Below are 20920 nucleotides of genomic sequence, written 5' to 3'. Positions count from 1 at the left end.
AAGCCTGGTGCAGGTGGAGAGCTGGGGGGAGGGAGGGGACTGGGTGGTTGGAGGCCTGCAGCAGCAGGGACAGGAGCAGAGGAAGGTTCTGCATCATGGTCCACCTAGATGCACCCCCCCTCCCGGCCTGGGCCAGATCCACGCTCTTACCCACCTCTCCCATCCTTCTAGGCCTTTCCACAGCCTGGGCGCCAGCCCCAAGTCTCAGCCCCAGTTTCTTACCCACAGCTGTACCCCTAGAAGGAACTTCTACTCTGGGACACATCCTTCTCTGCCCCCCCCCAACAGCATGGCTGCTAAGTGGGATCCTCAGCCCCCTAAGTCTTTGGCACCCAAGTGGCTCTGTTCCCAGGAGTCTCTGGAAACCCGTTTTGGGCGCCCTAAGGGCAGGCAGAGGCCCCATCTGGCGGCTGCGCCGTGGAAGCGCTGCCCCTGCCCGGACGGCAGCTCCGCAGAGGTGGGGCAGACCCAACGCAGGCAGGAGCGCCAGGCCAGCCAGCTCTGGCTGGAAGACAGCACTCAAATGCCGCCAGGGGGCGCAGACATGACCTTCCGTGCGTCGTGGCAAAGTTCTAGAATACTCGGAGCTGCGCAGAATACCGTGCTCAACACGTAACTGAGGGTGAGACCCTCAGCTCGGGGCTCGAAAGGCTCAAAGCCCCGCAAGACAAGAAGCAAAGGGTGGCAGACCTGCGGCTCCCAGGTGCAGAGGGGGAGGGGCTGAATCCCCCGTCCCCTGGGGGACTGCTCTGTTGCCCTTCCTGTGCAGGGGGGTAAACTGAGGCTCAGGGAGGTTGAGCCATCCATCCAGACCACATAGGGATGGGGCAAGCAAAGAGCCTACAGCCACGTCAAGGGGAGGGGCTGATGGGGGCCTGGCGGGGGGCCTTGGGGGACCCCTTCACGCCTTCCTTCCTGCACTTCCAGGTGGCTAATGGGGCTCAGTGGAGAGAGGAGTCGGGTGTTGGGAGCCCCAAGTTCAGTTGTCACTGTGGGAGATCTCACACTACTCCAAGGGGCTGAGGACTGCCCAGCCTGTGGTGTGTATGCATGTGTGTACGTACGTGCGTGCGTGCGCGTGTGTGTGCATGTGTTGGGACTGGGGCATGAACTAAGAGCCTCGTGCTCTTGCTTGGCCTTTTTGCTCAAGGTTGGCGCTCTACTACTTGAGCCACAGCTCACGAGGTGCCTCTCATCCGGGCCCTGGATGGAGAGGCAGGGGGAGGGGCTGGGGGGCAGAGGTGACCGTCCAGTCCAGAAGGGCCAGTGGGAGGGAGGTCCCGCTGCCCCTGGGCTCCTCCTGGCCCTCGTCTGCTCCCCGAGGTTGGGCGGCCTCTTCCGTGACTCCAGAGCGGGTGGAGGCGTGGATGAGTGGATGACACGCGGGGTAGGAAGGTCGGGGGCTGGACAGGTAGATGGATGGATGGGAGGACTGGCTTGTGGTTTGATGCAAAGGAGAAAGCGGCGGGTTATGGGTCAGGCCGGGGGCCCCACCCGTGGCACCACCGCTCCTGAACACAGTCCCAACCCCACACCTGCCAACAGCTGCACAAGCCTCGGCATGATTTGCACTGAATCCCTGTGCTTCACCAGAAGTGATGATGGCCGGGAGCCGATGGCTCACGCCTGTCATCCTAGCTATCCAGGAGGCTAAGATCTGAGGATCATGGTTCAAAGCCAGCCCAGGCAGGAATGCCCCGTAAGACTTCAATCAACGATCAACAAGCCAGAAGCAGAGCTGTGGCCCGTGTGGTAATACACCAGTCTTGAGCGGAACAGCCAAGGGATGGCACCCAGGCCTTGAGTTCAAGCCCCGGGGCTGACACAAAAGAAAGTGGTGATGAACTGTGATGACGGAAAGATGGCCCAGAATGCCAGCGTGACCCCAGACTTCGTTAAAAGACACAGAGGTTCCAGAAGGCCAATTTCATACATCAACCCCCACCTGGGTGTGTGAGGTGCCACCCTCCTGCTATTCCACGGCCAGCCACCCCGCCCGGCCAGGTGGGAACCAATGCCACTTCACCCTGGGACAAGCCTTTGCGTCAAGTCTGGGGTGATGGGGACAAACTGCGAGAAAAGTAAATAAGTTCTTCTACTCAGGAGGCTGAGATCTGAGGATCGTGGCGTCAAAGTCAGTCTGGGCAGGAAAGTTCAGGAAACTCTTATCTCCCATTAACCACCAAAAAGCCTGAGGTGAAGGTGTGGCTCAAGTGGTAGAACACCAGCCTTGGGCACAAAAGCTCAGGGATAGCATCCAGGCCCTGAGCTCAAGCCCCGGGACCAGCGTGCACACACAAAACGAGAGTAGTTCTGGTGCCCACAACCATTCAAAGTAGGGGCCGAAGACAGACTGAGATTGGCCCGGGGCTGGGAGGAGTCCCTGGATGGGGGTCTGACTCCTTTGCTGCTGTGTAACTGCCACAGCTAGGCCACAAGCAGGGTGGGGCTCTGGTGACTGAGGGATTTGGCATTTTTCATTTCTTCTTTAGTACAAGTACCAGGGCTGGGACTCTGGGCTTTTTCCACTCAGGGTTGGTGCCCTACTGCTTGAGCCAGCCATTGGAGATAAGAGTCTCAAGGACTTTCCTACCCAGATTGCCTTTGAACTGCGATCCTCAGATCTCAGCCTCCCGAGGAACTAGGATTACAGGAGGGAGCTACTGGTGCCCACCGAGGTGGCATTTCAGAATCCACCTGGCATCACCTAAAAAAGTGAGCACTTGGATTTGCCCAGCTTTTAGCTTATTTATAGAAAAATACTTGAAACGGCCCTCGCTTCCAACACAGGTTTCTGGGAGGAAAGGGAGTGGGGACTTTCAACGGCACTCTGAGCACCTCTTCTCCATTTGTCCCCATGCTATTTTCAACACCACCACCACCAACTACATGGCAGGCAGCTTTCTTCTAGTTAATTCTGGGGAGCACTGCCTCATCTGAGGTGGGCGGGGCTCCCGGCGACCTGCCTAGCAGCAAAGCGTCGCCTCGACTTGGGTTTTGCAGGAGCAGGTGTGTTGCCTGCGTGGGCTGGCCAGAGCTGGCCAGGGCTGGCCCGTTCCCTTCCACAGCCTCCCCTCCCCCGGTGACCAGTGTTGTGGGCGGCTGTGGGGACAAGCCATGTGAAATGTGGAATGGTGGGGGGAGGAAGAGGACACCCCGGATTCAGGATTGGGGCTGTGTCAAGACAGTGCCCCCCCCACTCCCCAGCACACAGAATTGTGCGGGAAGAACAAGGCCCCTCTCAAAGCCACCACCATCCATCCCTGGCCAAAACATGGAGGGAAAGAGGCACACACAACTGGGTCTTTAACATGATGAAAAGAAGAACAAAAAAATCCAAGCCAGGCACCAGTGGCTCACGCCTGTAATCCTAGCTACTCAGGAGGCTGAGATCTGAGGATTGTGTTTCAAAGCCAGCCTGGGCAGGAAAGGCTTTGAGACTCTTATCTCCAATAAAGCACTCAGAAAACCAGAAGTGGCGCTGTGGCTCAAGTGGTAGAGCGCTCGCCTAGAGCTGAAGAGCTGAGGGACAGCGCCCAGGCCCAGAGTTCAGGCTCCACAACCAATAAAAAAAGCAAAAAAATCCATCTTGTGTGCGTCAAGCAAGCCACACAAAATCAGCGTCACTGGGTAGTACCAACACCGGAAACTTACCCTGGAGACAAAAAGGACCCAAAGGTGACCTTGACGACTGAGGAAGGGTGAGTGTGAACGAGGAGGCCGGGCCAGGCTTTGCCCGGACACAGCTGCTGCCTGGGGAGCCCAAGAAGGACAACAAAGTGCACAAGAAGCAGGAGGAAGAGGGGCCAAGAATCAGGCCAGCACACTGGGCCAGCACAGTCTACGAAGAACCGCCGGGGACCTCCCACAGCAAACCCCACCCGGTCGGCTGGAAACACATGCAATCCTGGGCAGAGAGGCACACTTGACCTCAGAGAGACAGGCTGCAGCCGCTGCCCGTCACCCAGCTCATGTGCAGGCTCAATGAAGATCCAACAAAAAGGGAAGAGGGTGTGGTGGCACATGCCTGTAATACCAGCGTTTAGGAGGCCAAGGCAGAAACACGGCAGGTTCAAGGTCAGCCTGAGCTACGTAGTAAGACCACTATCACGGAGACACTGTGTTTCTCATGGTATAGGATGGAGTTTTCAGAGACTCCTCCCACTGAAGGTTTGAGGGTGCTGAAGAACTGAATAATCATGTCACTGAATTAGGCAGATGGAGGCGGGGCGCTGAATTCATTATAAAGCTGAAAGATCAAGAGCAAGGCGTCACTAATGTAAGAGAGAGGAGGGGCCAGTGCAAAAACACCTCCGCAGAGTCGCTCACTCATGGACGCAGACAACAAAAGTGGCATTTGGAAATCAGAAGAAAAAATCTAATCTGAAGAAAATTTGGGGATAAAATAAAGCCAGTTCTAGACCTTTCTATACATTTCAGATGGATTCAGTAGTTGGAAAGTATTTAAGATTTTACTATGTAAAAATATAAGGGTTAAAACATTCAAACAAAGTAGAAAACATTCAAACAAAGATAAATCATCATGAGATGTAAAAGCTTTTGTGCAGTGGCTTGTATCCTGAATGGGGGAAGATAGTGTGTGTGTGTGTGTGTGTGTGTGTGTGTGTGTGTGTGTGTGTGTGTGTGTGTGTGTGTGTGTGTGTGTGTGTGTGTGTGTGTGTGTGTGTGTGTGTGTGTGTGTGTGTGTGTGTGTGTGTGTGTGTGTGTGTGTGTGTATGTTTAGGTACTTGAACATATGACAAAGAAACTTGGGTCATGTTCATATGACCTAGCTCCATCTGTTCATATCACCTTTCCACCTCCCTCCCTCCCTCCCTCCCTCCCTCCCTCCTTCCCTCCCTTCTTCCCTCCCTCCCTCCCTCTCTTCCTTCCATCCTGCCTTCCACTGGGATTTGAGCCCTGGGCTTCATGCTTGCCCGACAGTGGTTCTACCACTTGAAAAGTCTCAGGCCTTATTTGCTTTAGTTGATAGACTATCATGTTTTTTGGCGAGGCCAGCCTCAGCCCTCAGTCCTCCTACCTCTGCCTCCTGAGTAGCTAGCATCATGGATGTGTATCACCATGTCCCGTTTGCTTGTTGAGATGGGGGTGGGGGAGGGTCTTACTAACTTTTTAAAATTTGTGTGGAGGAGGCAGTTTAGCCTTAAACCATGATCTTATTTCTGCCATCTGAGTTGTAAGGATTACAGGCATACATCAAGACTGGTCCAAGGCTTTTATCTTTAAAACATAAAGAGCTATTATAGGCTAGGAAGGTGGCTCCGTGGTAGAGCACTTGCCTTGCATGCATGAGGCCCTGGGTTCGATTCCTCAGCACCACATAAGCAGAAAAAACCGGAAGTAGAGCTGTGGCTCAAGTGGTAGAGTGCTAGCCTTGAGCTGAAGAGCTGAGGGACAGTGCCCAGGCCCAGAGTTCAGGCCCCAAGACCGACAAAAAAGAAAGAACAAAAGGAAGGAAGGAAGGAAGGAAGGAAGGAAGGAAGGAAGAAAGAAAGAAAGAAAGAAAGAAAGAAAGAAAGAAAGAGCTATTAGAAATAAATAAGCCAAATATGCTAAAAGAAAACAACAGAGCCAAGAACCCCCGAAAGAAGAGATTCACAAGAGAAATGCAAGCAGCCCATAAACATAGAAGAGGTTCAATTTTAGAAGTAGTTAATTAAACAAGGCCAAACATGCAAACCACCAGGCTGCTTAGCTCACTGGTCAGCATGTGGAGGAAGGTCCTGTCACGGCCTCTGGCGCGAGCTGAAGTGGGCATGTCCTTTCTAGAAGGCAAAACTGGTCGTGCTTATTCTCCTGAAGGCAGGAGTGGATAGCCACGCCAGACGCAGCGGCGCGTTCCATATTCTAATGGGGGATAATGGTTAAACAAGGCCTGGCAGATGCAGAAAAGGCCACACGACGTGGTCATTAGAGAGGAGGAAGGGGAGCTGGGCAGGAGACACTAGGAAAGGGGGCAGGGCACAGCCTGGGGGCCGTGTGTGTGTGTGTGTGTGTGTGTGTGTGTGTGTATGTGTGTGTGTGTGTGTTTGTGTGTGTGTGTGTGTGTGTGTGTGTTTGTGTGTGTGTGTGTGTGTGTGTGTACACTGCTTTCCCAGGGCTGGACAGCAGGGGCTGCTCTCTACTCTCTCTACTCCTATACCATTTACATTTTTATATCTAAAAATTTAAGATTCAGACGGGCAGGGCCCCTGTTTAAGACAGCATCAAATGCTCCAAGTCTGGGCAGCACAGAGTGGGACCGGCCCAGGCTGTCACAGGGGGATAAGGATTCTTCTTGTGGTTTCCCAATGGCTACTTCACGAATTCACTAGGTTTCTTTTAAAAAATACCTAGTTTTAAACTAGGTGCCAGTGGCTCATACCTGTGATCCTAGCTGGGAGCTGGAGGATGGAAGTTTGAAGACAACTTGGGCAGAAAAGTCTGAGACATTCTTATGTACAATTAACTGGCCAGAAGTGGAGGCATTGCTCAAGTGGTAGAGCACCAGCCTTGAGTGAAAAACGCAAAGTGAAGCCTAGAGTAGTCACTCTCCCTCTCCCTCTCCCTCCCTCTCCCTCTCCCTCTCTTTCTCTCTTTCTCTCTCTGTCTCTCTCTCTCACACACACACCAAGTTTTAATTGGCAAATGATAATTACATTTTTTGACAGATTAATTCAGTCAAATTAATCAATGTACCCATCACCACCCAAGGTAGTATCTTTGTGGGGTGAGAATGCTGAATTTCTTTGTTTCAGGCTGGATGATCTCAGTCCAGTGTGAGCTGGAAGAATTTGGGTGCCAAGCATTCTAGGTCTTTGGGGTTAGTTTCTACTGACTTAACTAGCCTTTAGTCAGTAAACAAAGTAGGAAGATTTCTCTCCCCTCAAACAGCTGAGCTCCATGACTGAAAAATAAAGCAATGGGAAGGATGTGTGGGGTAGTGAAATTCAAATGTCATGACTAGACAGGCCACATATTTCCTGTTGCAGTTCAAGACCCAACCGCTAGATGGTGCAAAGGGACCACAAATTTTGTGGCTGCAACACAGCTTCACACCAAGTTCCTTCACATTAATAAACACAAGGAAAGCGTCCCCAAAGTAGAGAGCAGGAGCAATTGTGCTAAGATCTGAACATTTTGCTTTCATAAAATTGGGACTCTGCCATTTCATTATGGATACAAAAACCTTCTGCCTGACTTTTTTCCTGTAGGATGTAGACTCTAAATCCAGGGTGACTATCTGTAGAAGGCCCAGGCTTAAGTGGATGTCCAAGAAAGCTGAATGTGAAAATTCTTTTAGCCTTTCCACTGCCAAGTGTTCATTAATTTCACCTCCGTGTCGTGACGTCAACGTGAGGGAAATCGGCCCCCAGCTAAATAAGCAGTAAGCCCCATTTTTCAACACACAAACACATAAAGATGTCAGCTCAAACTGTTTACTAATTAACACTTAAAAAGACACAAATTAGATATGCGTGGCTAAGAGCAATTATAATCAAGACGAATTTCTCTAGTCATTTGGGAACTGGGAAAAAAAAAGCCTAATTGCTGGAACCAATGTTTTAAAAACTGAAATCACGCCAGTTAGCAAATATGTTCATTTAAAGAACATTGCACGTGACTGCACTCCTGAGGCCTGACTGCAAACACGAGAACAAGGAAAATATTTAGGTATAAAATTAAAATTTTAAGCTCCCTCAGATTTATAACTTCTTCATTAAATATGTCTGCAAATAGCAAGCAGCCCATAAAAACCTGTAGCAATTAAGTGGTTAAATGAACTGCCTCCCTTGTCAATTTTAAGGGACTGATTAATAATAGATCGTCCCTTTACTAATTAGACTCTCCCTCGTCTTTCAGCTTTCAAGTTCATTGAAAATGGAGGCTGTCTACTCCACCAGGAAGCGAGGTAGGCTAATGAGCGGGCTTCTCACCACGCGGGCCCGGTGTGGGCCTCGTGGTTCGGGGCCCAGCTGGGCAGGTGGGAACTGGCTTTGCGTGGCGCTGGAGGTGGGGGCACAGATCTCCCAGCCGCCCTGTGCCCTCTGGGCTCTGAGGTTGCTGCTCCTCATTTAGAAGGCTTGCAGGTTTTGCTTGCAGGCTTTGCACAGAACGCACTACCCGGGCCCTGCCTCCTGGCGCTCCATGGACCTGGCAGCAGGAGAGGGCCAGGGAGGGGCACAGGCGATGGACAGGGAGAGGGCATCCTTGCAAGGCTGTGCCTGGCCTGAGCACCCGAGAGCCGTCAGCCTGGGTGATAGAGAGACTCCATTGGCTGGGGGATGTTTGTCTGTCTTGTCACGCTTTGTCCCTGCTGGTCCTGACTCCCCATGGCAGCTCTGGCTGAGCAGCCAGAGAACAATGAGGGTATCACTGGACCCCAGCCCCCCAGCCCCCAGCCCCATCCTCCCCCAAAACTGCTGGGCCCACGGGGGCAGGTGGGACAGGCCAGAAGGCCTTCTGGGTTGTCATGGGGCTCCTGATTGCCTGGTAGGACGCCTGCACCCCTGACATGCACCCCTGAAGCAGCAGGGAAGTGGGGGGAGGAGGCTCAGGAGAACCTGGTAAGACAGGAGACTTCAGGATGCCAGTAGGAGCCGGAAGAAGAGCAATAGCTTTTGAGTTTAAGTTTCTTAGGCCTTCCTTCATTTTCTTCTCACATCACAGCCCAGGCAGGAGCTGAGAGAGACCTCAGCTTTCCGAGTGTGTGTGTGTATATATAAATATATTTATATATATATATATAATATATATACATACACATACGTACACATACACATACATACACATACACACACATATATAGTTGTTGCTTCTTTGCAAAAATATCTCTGGCATGTATATTGATTTTAACTTTCAAACATGACCTTGTCCGCGTATGTTATGAAATATGAAAGCCAGGTGCCAGTGGCTCACGCCTGTACAATCCTAGCTACTCAGGAAGCTGAGATCTGAAGATCGTGGCTTGAAGCCAGCCCAGACAGGAAAGTCCATGAGACTCCTATCTGCAATTAATCACAGAAAAAAACCAGACGTGGCGCTGTGGCTCAAGTGGTAGAGTGCTAGCCTTGAGCAAAAGAAGCTGAGGGACAGCACCCAGGCCCAGAGTTCAAGCCCCATGACTGGCAAAAGAAAAAAAAGAAGAAAAAATAAAAGCAGTGTAAGTGAGGAGTCCCTGTGCACGCGGCAGCCGCAGCCCTGGGCCCAGGCTTCGTGCCACCGTGCCGTATACAGGAACATGGGTGCTGGTGGGTGGCACCACCAGGCCTGCATCCCAGCTTGAGGCCTAGCAGGCCATGGGTCCTGCCCACGGTCAAACCTAAGGGTAGATTTGGATGTAGCCAGATCTGTGTGCTGTCCACAAATCACCCGGCCTTGCTCAGTGTTGGGGTGCTGTCCGGTGTGTGTGTGCTCCACCTGATCTCTGTGTCTGCAGCTGTGAGGACTAAGTCCTTTTCTGCCTTGAGCTCTGCAGCCTCCCAGGGGTCAAGGACCCGGGGCGCAAGGCCTTTTTACCTAAACTCGGAGACACTGGTCCCCTTGCTGCCCTCTAGTGCCCGGCGGCTGTACTGGCAGCAACCTGTGCTTCTTGGGTGCTGGTATTTATGAGACATGCTCAATCTCTGGGGCTCCTTCATGAGGTGACTGTCCCCTCAGGTTAAGATAGGGCAGCAGGGCTCTGGATTAAGTTCAGAAGCACCGGGCAGGGTAGCAGGGAAGCACCCACTTGGTCAGGCTGGGTGTTACCTCCAGGGATAGGCGCTTGATTCCCGGAACTGAGTGCAGGGATTGCTCAGGTCACCTGGCTTCCTGAGTGAAGTGTGTGTGTGTGGGGTGGGAGGGGGCATTTCCACACTGCCCAGCCAAGGCCCTGCGTGGGGGTCCTGGGAGGCGCTGGACAGACCAGGGGACAAAGTCTACCCTGAATCTGAGGGCAGTCTCTCACCTTTACTTAGCCTATTTTATTTATAGTTTTGGTTTTAGCTAAATGGTATAACATGCAAACACTTTCAGAGAGCAAAGCCAATTCCCAAGGGCAGCCAGCTTGCTGGGAATAACGAAAGGACAAACAACAACAAAACAACACCTACTCCAGAGGCAACTCTACCTTCTGAGAGAGCCCGGCTGGATCTGAGGGACCCTAGGCAGCTCCAGGAGACACCCCACCTGCTCCGGGAGACGTGAGGGTCAAGCTGTGGGCAGCAGGCAAGGCCCTGGGCTTCCGAGCCGGGCACTGAAGGAGGGGGAAGGTGCGGCTGGGCTGGTGCACGAGACATTCAGAAACCCGGGTGAGCTGTGCAGAGGCGGAGCCGATGGAACATACAACTCCCTGAGATGACCACCATGGCGGGCTTGGCGACCCTTGACATCCTCGATTAAGTGAAAGCCCCATACCACCCTGCTAGAGTCCAGCTGTGTGCCCTCACCCCCCCCCCCCCGCCACAACCAGGTGGCAATCTCAACTGCTTCAACAGTGAGAGCGCATGGCCCTCAGCCACGAAAGAAAGTTGTGCCATGGGCACTCCAAGTGCCCGACGTCGCGCGTGGGATCAGATCTCAGTCCCCAGAGCAAGAAGGGAGTGGGTCCCAGGGACCCTGGGCCTCCACAGACGCCTCACCCACTCATTTGTTGTAATGCAAAGGCTCAGCTGAGGCTGGTACGCAGGCCTCCTGTGCCCGCGGTCCCCACCTGTCTGGAGGATCTACTTGGAGGAACGTGATCCCATGGATTTTCATCCATAAGGAGAGGATCAGTCTCAGCCTGGTCTTGGATTTCCCCTCTTGGAGCTGAATTTCTGCCCATCAAGGGCGTTGGGGAATGAGGCAGTTTGGTTGGTAGCAATGAGGCCCACAAAACACAGAGACATGCACATAGCTGGTGTTGTGGAGACCCACAGGGAAGAAAGCTTGGCACTGGGTCGCTGCCCTCTCTGTGGTACACCCCGCCCCCCCTCAGAGTGGGCCACCTGCTGCTGCTGCCAGCATCTACCCAGCACCCCTCTGGAACAAATTCCAAGGTTATCCTGCCTTAAAGGAAAAGGGAGATGACCTGGACCCCTGCTAGGGGCTAGTCCAAGTGTCTGTCTATCTGTGGTCTGTCTTTAATGAAACCAGGTCTGCCTGACCGCCTACTTCAAAAAGGCTGCATTCATAGGGCACCTGGGGCTCACACCTATAATCCTAGCTACTCAGGAGGCTGAGATCTGAAGATCACAGTTCAAAGTCAGCCTGGGTAGGAAAGTCCATGAGACTCTTATCTCCAATTAACTACCAAAAAACCAGTGGTGCTGTGGCTCAAGTGGTAGAGAACTTGAGCTGAAGAGCTCAAGGATAGTGCCCAGGCCTAGAGTTCAAGCCCCATGATCAACAACAACAACAACAAAGACTGCACTCACAAACAGGGGCCCCTAGAACCATCCACAGCTACCTTTCTTTTATGAAGGACAGGCATGATATTCTATGCATGTCTATTTTTCTAATGTGGTAGGTAAGATACCAGAAAACAAAACCAAACAAAAAAGAAAAAGAAAAAAGAAATGAAGTATGCATAGATGACAATCCGGTTTTTATGATTTACTGAAAATCAAAGACAAGAGAGAGAGAGAGAGAGAGAGAGAGAGAGAGAGAGAGAGAGAGAGAGAGAGAGTGTGTGTGTGTGTGTGTGTGTGTGTGTGTGTATGCGCATGTGTGGCTTTGGTCTTGCTTTTTGCCCTGACAGGTTTGGAAATTTGTGATAGTACATTGATTCAATTTCCCTTGATTTCAGCCATCTTTCAATAATGCAACCTGCTTGTGCTAGCTGGGTACAACAAGAGAAAACCCCAAGGATCTGAGAATATTGAAATGGTTCTACCATTTCCATCTTTGAGACAGATGTTCCTCTCTGAGGAGAGCTGGGACTGGCACGTAACAGCCTCCCATATACGGAAGGCGACTGGCTCTTCCGGAGCAGAGGGGCCTGGCTGCCCCCACCCCCCACTCCCATTCCAACTTTGATACTGCACGGCCTTGCTTTGTAGCAGGCAAATGTCCCAGCATGCTCAAAAAAATCAGGCCACCCAATGCGGGCAGGTAGAGGGGGTGTCTCCATGCACAAGACATTCAAAGCCCCCAAGATCCACAGCAATCAATAGAACAGAAAGGGGAAGAAAGACAATGCTCTGTGCCTTGTCCCTCAGCCTCCTTTGCTGACCCTCCCAGCTTCGTGACCAGAGATAAGGCGCCGGTCATGTTCCACTGGAAGCAAGGAGTGTGTGAACAGTCAGGTACTTTTCTTAAGCAATACACAAGTGAAATGAACAGTTTTTTTTTCTACCCTCCTCAAAAGGGCACCATGTCCCTGCCATTCCTGGCACAGCCTCCCGATGGGGGGTGAGGATTGGGGTGAGGGGCTGATGATTGAGCAATGGCCCGGGCCTACCCATCCCCACTCCTGGTGGCTTACTTACCTCTTTTTCAATTTCTGCTAGGGATTTGATGGTGATTCCCAGGAGGTCAAAGGGCTGCATCTGAAAGAACAGAGCAGGTCAATGGCTGGAAAGCAGACTCTCATATCCACTTTCTAGCACGGCAGATGTGAAGTCTCAAGCCATCCCTCCCACAGCAGGGAGCTGGCAGGTGGACTGTCCAGCCACTAACAAGGCTGGAGGAAGAACTGCACGGTTGAAACCTCTCAGAAGAGGTGACCAGGGCTGGTCAGCTTTACCTCTGTTCTACTGCTGACAGAAGGGGAAAAATTGTGGAAGAAGTTTCCTCTGCCTTGCTGGAATGCTGATCAGAGGCACGCAAGCGGTCACCAGGGGCCTTGGTGGCCACTTTGCCTACAGGGTGGCCATGGGGGCGAGGGAGTCTATGGCCCCCAGAAAAGGTGTTAGGGAAAGCCCAGTATTTAGAGCACAAGGTCAACAGTGAAGAACACATCAAGGCTGCTTTTTAATTGTGTTTCTAAAATTGCCAAGATGGAGACCTTTCCTTGTAAATACTGGCTTTTCTATGGATAGCAGGAAAGGAATCAACTACACAGGTAACTAACGGTTATCCAGAGGTTCCCTGAAGCCTGGGCTGAAACTCGGAGCGCCTGGTCTATGAGATCCTGGGTCTGAGTCCCTGCCAGGCACAGGGTTCTGTCTGTCCTACACCAGGCTGACACGGGGAAGGTGGAAACTGACAGTTCCAGACCCTCAGGACTTCCAGGGTCTGACCCGAAGCTGCCAGGGTGGGAGCAGGGCTGGCAGCAAGAGGCTGGCTGTGGCGTGAATGGCACCCAGATTCTAAATGCATCTCTTGCTGATACCATGCAGGTTAAATCACCTGATGACTTCCTGGCCAGTGAGCAAGGCATGAGTGGCTCACACCTGTAATCCTAGCTACTCAGGAGGCTGAGATCTGAGGATCATAGTTTGAAGCCAGCCTAGGCATAACAGTCTGTGACAACTTTTTGTTGTTGTTGTCTAGTGCTCTACCACTTTGAGCTACCAGGCTAGTTTTGAATCTAGATCCTCGATTATAGGTGTGAGCCATTGGTATCTGGCTTCTATGAGACTCTTATTTGCAATTAACCACCAAAAAGCCAGGCATGAAGCTATGGCTCAAGTGGTAGAGCACTAGTTTGGAATGAAAAAAAAGGAGCTCAGGAACAGTGCCCAGGCCCTGAGTTCAGGCCCCAGTACACACACACACACACACACACACACACACACACACACACACACACACACGCGCATGCACGCACACTTACACACACACATACACACATGTAGAGTGAATTACTCTGGCAGGTTTGACCCTGGGCGGGGCCTGTGTCTGCGGCCTCCAGCACTTGCTAAGTTAGAAGCAGCCCCCATGTGAAGGCAAAGTTGGGACCAAGCCATCACATTGGCCCCCGGGTTCCTGGGCTGCTCTTTGGGTAGCCACAAAACAGTCTGGCTCTCTGAGCCGCCAGCCGAGCGGTGCGAGGATGGGCGGCCTGCCCATGCTGCCCAGGTCCAGCTGAGGTCCAGCTGCTGCATCATTAGGCTCTAACTACTCCACTCAACTTTGTGACTGGAGCAGGGGAGCAGGGCAGAGCCGCCTCTCCTGGGGAGCGGGCGGGAGAGGCGCCAGGGTTGCTATGGCAACGCGGCCTGGGCAGAGTCTGCGGAAGTTACTCAGGCTCCGCATGTCACGTCAGGAGCATTTTTCAAGATTAAGCTGCTTACCAGAAGGGTTCAGAGGAGGCCTATTATATTTCAGGAAAATGGAAACTACAGAGCAGGTCAAATCGCAAGCCGGGTGGCTTTAAGTTGGGTCCAAGAAAAACACTGAAGGGGTCTTTAACTGGTGCCCAGACTGGGGCCTCCGCGCTTTGTAGCTACTCACAGCAATCAGGAAGGATAGAAGCCAGGAACCAGCTTACGGACTGGCCGGAGGGATGGGCCCACCTCACCGGGGAAGGGCCACTGCCATCCTGGGGCCAGGCACCATCTGAGAGGAGCTCCCCGGGAGGCCCAGGCCCGGGCCACGGTGGAGTTTCTCAGGGTCTGCCTTCTTGGTCCCTCTGTCACTGAAGAGGGCTGGGGGCTTGTGTGCTCACGTGCATGTTGGGGTCATTGTTGGCCGGGTGTGAGCAGAGGCTGGCAGCCAGAGGCCCCCTGCACCCCTGTGGAAGGAAGCCCTGTGCACACTGAGATTCTGACGGCAAAATGGGACAGGCTCCTTGCTACCTGTACTGCCATCCTTAAATATAAAAAAAGCAAGTTACGAGGCTGAACTTGGCCAACAGGACCAACACACCTGATTTCCTGTCACGCTCCAAGGAAAGGTGTGGCTATGGCAAGGGAGCCTTTGTGTTCCCAGGCCTCACCTGCTCAGATACCCGCTGGACGCAGGCACCGGCTGACAGGCCCCGGATGAGCAAGTCCACCCCTGGCTCCCAACAGTCCTCAGAGGTTTTTGAGGGGGGGGGTGGCTTTCAGGAGGAGAGAGGACACACAAGGAGAAACGATTTCCAGAACATTCCAGGCAGGGAAAGGGGAATTGTGCACATAACTTACATTTTCAGGAACACAGGAGAACTTCTCTGAAATCATAAAAGGCACGCCATCCATTGCTGCAAGAAGAAAGGAGACACAAAGGCATTAAAGACGTCACAGATGTTGAGGAACCTCAGATGTCCACCCAGAGAGCACCACTGGGCCCCTGGCTGGAGCCAGGTGACACCCAGTGCAGGTGACAGGGCCGGGCCTGATCCAGGGACCACAGCCTGACTCAGGCAGACCCCTTGCTGTCCCCCAAGCAGCAGGCAGATGTGCAGAGAAAGGCCCTGGAAACATCTGGAGGCATCTGGCCTCCAGGCCACAAAGGATGGGAGCCACCCTGAGGCTGAGAGCAGGCAGCAGGTGACACTCAACTGGGAGGGGACAGGGTACACCTGGAGGAAGACAGCAGCAAATCATCGTGGGAAGTCTAGGCAGAGGAAAGTATAGCTTTGGAGCTGGCAGGTAGAGGAGGGGCCCAGGGTGGGTGTGCAGGGTGACCGCAGGGGTGTGGAGCCCACTGTGAGGCATGGTGGACTGAGTCGGTGGGAGGGGGACACGTGGGGTCACTCTTGTTTGCCTCTCGGGGCTGACTGAAGCTCACGGTCTGCTTGATTCTAACAAGACACAAGGGAAAGGCCTCGACTAGGGAACCGGGGGCTCCAGGGTCGTAGCTCCTTTACTGCATCCTCAACCCACAGGGTCTCTAGGTCGTCCCTAGGCATGAGAAAGGTGGGCACTCGGGCCTGAAATCCTAGCTGCCTGGGAGGTTGAAATCAGGAGGGTTGCAGTGTGAGGCTAGCCCAGGAAAAATCTTCATGAGACTCTGTCCTGACCAGCTGCTGGGTGAGCCATCCTGGGAGGGTTGTGGTTCCACGCCAAGCAAGAAGGTTCCTAAGACCCCCCATCTCCATAGAGATAGAAGCTGGGTATGGGTGGAGGCACACCTTTTTTGTCCCAGCTACAGGAGGAAGTGTAAATGAAAAGTAGAATTTAACAGTCCAGGTGTGACCCTACCTCAAATATAATCAGAGCAAAAAGAGGATTTGAGATATGGTTCAAGTGGTACAGCACCTGCCTAGCAAGCACCCGAGACCCTAATTTCAAATACAGTAACCTCTCTCCACCCCAAAGTCATCCACAGATAAATAGCATGGATTCTCTTGGAATCCTACATTAGAGAAGACATGAGCGCTTCGCAGTGAGGCGGGCTGCTGAGATGGCTCCGCCTTCTCCACTAGGACTAAGCCAAGGTCAGCCACGGGCTGCCTGTCCAGCAGCCCCTGCAGGGGTGGAGGCCTTGCCCCAAGGAGGGTGATGTTCAGGAGAAACAGAGTGAGCAGAAACAGAAGAGAAGCCTGGGTACGTGGGCTCCTGGGGAAATGGCATCCTCATTTCCCCCTGGGCTTCTCACTGTCGGGCTCGCCTGGCGTCTACCACCACCGGCCAGGCTTCATTCAGTTCTAGGGAAGTGGGGGCCCAGGTGTGGGAAGAGAAGGGCAGGACAGAGGGAGGGAAGAGACGGGAAGAAACCCAGGTCACACTCTGATTGGCAAGGTAAGTCACGTGGCTCAGGTTAAGCTCTGCCCACAATGGACTTCAGGGAAGAAAGGAGAGAAGAGAGAGGAGAGCAAGCACCCAAGGGCCTGCCTGGCCCTCACAGTGGTATGGAGCCACCTTTCTCTATGGAAGCTCCCGGAGTGGGGCCACTTGGCTCCGACACACCCCTGCTATGAATGGCCCCTAAGAGAAGGGGCCGGGTGCTGGGACAGTACATGGCACCTGTTCCCAGAAAGAAGACAGAGCCCTAAATGACCTTATATGCCACACATTCTGGCACCCTAGTGACATCAGAGCACCCATGTGTGTACAAAGGCCTGGAACACTATGGCTTCTGAGCCCTTGCTGACCCAGGCCTGGCACTCAGTATTGTAATCTCTTCCAATGAGGAAGCAAATGCTCTGTGATATCGGAGCACCCATGTGTGTACAAAGGCCTGGAACACTGTGGCTTCTGAGCCCTTGCTGACCCAGGCCTGGCACTCAGTATTGTAATCTCTTCCAATGAGGAAGCAAACGCTCTGGGGGTGGAGCTTGCCGGCATCACTCAGGAGGCGGAGCTTGCTGACTGACATCACCCAGGTGGGACTCAGTCACCCTAAACCGCTGCCTTGTGCTGTTGGATCCCCACCACAGTACATTTGGTGTACCAATAGATACAAACCATGCAGACGGATCCATATCATCTCACGTGAAGCAGGATATGTCACTTAATAAAACACATTGACAGGGAGTACAGACTGATGGCCTCAGTTTTTAGGGGGCCTGTCCTAGCTGCCGAGACTGGGGAGCAGGGGCAGGGTGCATAGCCGCTGTGCCCTAGGCCTCCTTCCACTGTGGAGTCCTCTTAGCCAGGGAGCAGCTGGCTGACACTGGGGTGTCAGTCTGTCTTGGGCATACGTCTGGTGGGCCTTACGGTAGTTTCTTCCCATAAGAACTTAGGTGGCTGCGTGGGAGAAAATAGGAGTGATGTTATTACAGACACACCTTTCCCACCTCGGTTCACAGGAGGCAACTGGAGGTGGGTCTCGGGATGCCAGGGCCGGTGTACTCTGCCAGGGCTGGCACAGCAGAGGGACTGGCCAGGAACAGCTTGTACACAATCCTGACCACAAGCTGCTGCGTGGCAAGGCCACGGAGATGGGACCTCTCAGAGTTCATAGTGGGGCAGCAGCCCAGGTGTTCCTCAAACCCGAAGTGCTTGGTGGCTCAGTCCTGCAATCACAGCTACTCAGGAGACTGAGATCTAAGGCTCGCAGTTTGAAGCCAGCCAGGCAGAAAAATCCCTGTGGGATTCATCTCCAATTAACTACTCAGAAAACTGAGCTGTGGCTCAAAGTGGTAGAAAACTAGCCTTGAGCAACAGGGCACAGGGACAACACACAGGCCTGAGTTCAAGCCCCACAAGCGACAAAACAAAAACAAAAACAAAAACAAACACCCTCAGAGGAAAAAAAAAAAAAACAACCAAAAACCCCAACCAAGGTCACCGGCTTCACAGGAGATGCCCGGTTCCCAGTTGCCACCAGGGCTCAGAAGAAAAGAACTAACAGCCAGAGCCAGTCTGCATTTGCTAATAAAGCAGTGACCTGCTGACAAAAACGAACCAAAATTCAATATTTAAAACTTAAGAAATCTAGTGTATCACAGATGATAGCAAAGCATTTGGTACATTTATTTTTGTCAGTTGTGGGGCTTGAACTCTGGGCCTGGGCGCTATCCCTCAGCTCTTCAGTTCAAGGTGAGTGCTCTACCACTTGAACCACAACGCCACTTCCAGTTTTCTGGTGGTTTATTGGAGATTAGCGTCTCATGGACTTTCCTGCCTGGGCTGGCTTTGAACAGTGATCCTCAGATCTCAGTTTCCTGAGTAGCTAGGATTATAGGTGTGAGCCATGGGCATCTGGCTCAGTAATTATTTTGGGGGAAGGGGTGACTGTTACTGGGGCTTTAACTCAGGTTTGGACACTGTTCAATAACTTTTTTACTCAAGGCTAACACATTACCATTAAACTTACAGCTCTCTCTCCAGCTTTTGGTGGTTGACTGGAGATAAGAGTCTCACAGATTTTCTTGTCTAAGACTGGATTTGAACCATGATCCTCAGATTTCAGTCCCTTGAGTAGCTGGGATTACAGGTGAGAGCCACTGGTGCCTGGCTGACAACTTATGCCACCCATGCAGATGAGATGGGTAAGCATGGCTGGGAAATGTCAAGGGGAGGGGCTACCCCTGCATAGCTGGTCTAGGCTTTGGAGAACTGGAGGAACAGATCACTTGGACCCTGAAGGGCCTCTCTGAAGGGTGCCAGGATGTTGTTGCCAGCTACCAAAAGACACTGGGGTACACCTACTCAATGCTGATGGATGTTTGGGACGACCATGTATAACAAATCCATTGAAGGTCTTTAAACATTAGGGTCCTGGGCTATACAATAATGGTTGTCAGAGCCGTGTACTGTCCTGGAGTTGAGGTCTACCAGGACCCACCAGAGAAGAGACAGAATAACACAAGGAGATGGAAAGAAGAGTTGGCTGTAATTGAATGCGTCAGCAGTGGGACTTAGCTACTAGAAAGAGGGTGACAACATAAAGGCCAGGTGCCCCAGTCCTGGTACCAGGACCATACAGCCACAGGCTCATCCTGGGAGCCTTGAAGGCCAGGAAAGCAAAGCACCTGAAGCAGATCCCACAAGGAAAAAGCAGCAGCCACAGTCAGGTCTGATGCCCCAGGCTGGAAGGGATCCTGGACATTTTTGTTCCCCAGGGGCCCTAATAGCACCCTCAGAGCCCAGCACTGTGCCTGGTCCATGGGAAGGGCAGCAAGAGGAGGGGACCCCATCCAGATGAGAGAACACTCCGGATGCACCTAGGCACATGGGAACAAGGTGTCTAGGGCTGTCACAATAGGAAGACGGCTTTGCCTGTCTTGGGGAAGAAGAGCTGGCAGGGTGGGGCCAGCTGAGCTGCTGACCGAGTCCAGGCCGACGGCCACTTGCTGGGGAGCCAGGGAGGGACTGCTTGTGCTGTGTAGAGCGGATCCGTGGGACTGCTTAAATCCCTTTCTAATTCTACAATATCCATTTCTACTCTCCTTATCTGGGCAGCCTTTCCACATTTGAAAATATCCAGAGGTTTACCAAACATAATTCTTGAAATCAATGGCACATATTTTTCATGTTCCCAAAGCCTGCACATAAATCATCTCCACGCTGGCTTCCCATGGGGTGGGGGGTCATGTTTGCATTTGCTTCCTCCCCCTCTCCTTTTCTTCACAAATGCTCTGGAACAGAGACACTGTTTCCAGCCACCCTAGCAGCCAGTCTCCTGCAGACTCTACACTGAGAGTCAGAGGCCACAGGCTCACTCTGCTCTGGCCTGTCAATCAGAAGGGTTACGGTGGGGCTTCTGCCCCTAATATCCTGACAGGTGCTTAGTCACAACTCAGAAGCAAGGATAGTTCCTGCCCTGCCTCACTGCAGCCAATGATGGCATTTCCAGGGCATGTACATCAGCCCTTTCTCCAGGCCCTGTGGCTCTCAGGATGACATTCCAAGAGCTCCTTCAAGCCTAGGAGGATTAAATGGAAGCTTTCCATTAACTCAGTTCTACAAAGGAGAAGAGAGAAAAGGAAACTCCCGTGTCCCAGACACATACTTGGCCATGAGCTTGCATCAGATGATTTCACCCTCTACATTTCCATTCACAGAAATGGAAGGAGTCAGGTTGGGATGGAACCAAGATTCAAACCCCGAATCTGGTTTGCAGGAAAGGAGTTCAGTAGACGTGGGTTTTTCCAAGGCCAGATCAGCAGGTGGTGGCTGCGTGGCTGTGGCCACATTACCTCTCCTCATAGAACCTGGCTGCCCTGACAGGGAAAAGGAGTAGCTTGTTCAGAGGCTGCTGGGAAGGTAAAACACCTCAAGCTGGACAACAGAGCTGAGATCTCGGCAGGCAGAGCCATCTCTCGCCAGAAGGCCTGCATCAAACACAGTTCCTTTCAGTACCAGACTAGTGCTTTCTTTCCTTTTTATTTTATTTATTCTTTTTTGGTTTCTTTCTTTCTTTTTTTTTTGGTAGTAGTTTTAACAAAACGCTGATCCACGAGAGCAACATCCGGCAGATACAAGCAAGGATGTGCCTCCGGCTCCGGAGCGCAATTAGCATTCTCCTAAACAAACGAGCTTCAACAGAGCTGTAATTAAGCAGGCCTGTAATTAAGTATATGCCCTTTATCATAACGATCATGCTTTAAAATGGTACGATGCATGGAACTCTGTTATTAATGCTGTAATCCCAGACTGAAGTGCGCGTACATAGAAACGCGCGTGTCAGGCCTGTCACC

At 52.4% G+C, this 20920-nt stretch overlaps 1 protein-coding gene across 3 annotated transcripts in view; it reads right to left on the bottom strand.

The window, feature by feature from the left end:
• Mvb12b (multivesicular body subunit 12B) overlaps positions 1-20920 on the bottom strand; it is a 177693-nt gene that overhangs the window by 7156 nt on the left and 149617 nt on the right. For all 3 annotated transcript variants that reach the window (XR_011370163.1, XM_070013804.1, XM_070013790.1), the window contains exons 8-9: positions 15036-15091; positions 12453-12512 (exon numbers count right to left, since the gene is read on the bottom strand). Coding sequence is in view for 2 of the 3 variants with exons in the window: in XM_070013804.1 (XP_069869905.1) it covers positions 12453-12512; positions 15036-15091 (116 nt within the window). In the remaining variant the exon portion in view is untranslated. The remainder of the gene's footprint in view (positions 1-12452; positions 12513-15035; positions 15092-20920) is intronic.

Source organism: Dipodomys merriami, unplaced genomic scaffold, assembly GCF_024711535.1.
Source record: "Dipodomys merriami isolate MVZ:Mamm:240054 unplaced genomic scaffold, mDipMer1.0.p SCAF_11, whole genome shotgun sequence".
Taxonomy (NCBI): Eukaryota; Metazoa; Chordata; class Mammalia; order Rodentia; family Heteromyidae; genus Dipodomys; species Dipodomys merriami.
This window is presented reverse-complemented; position numbering and strand designations above follow the sequence as displayed.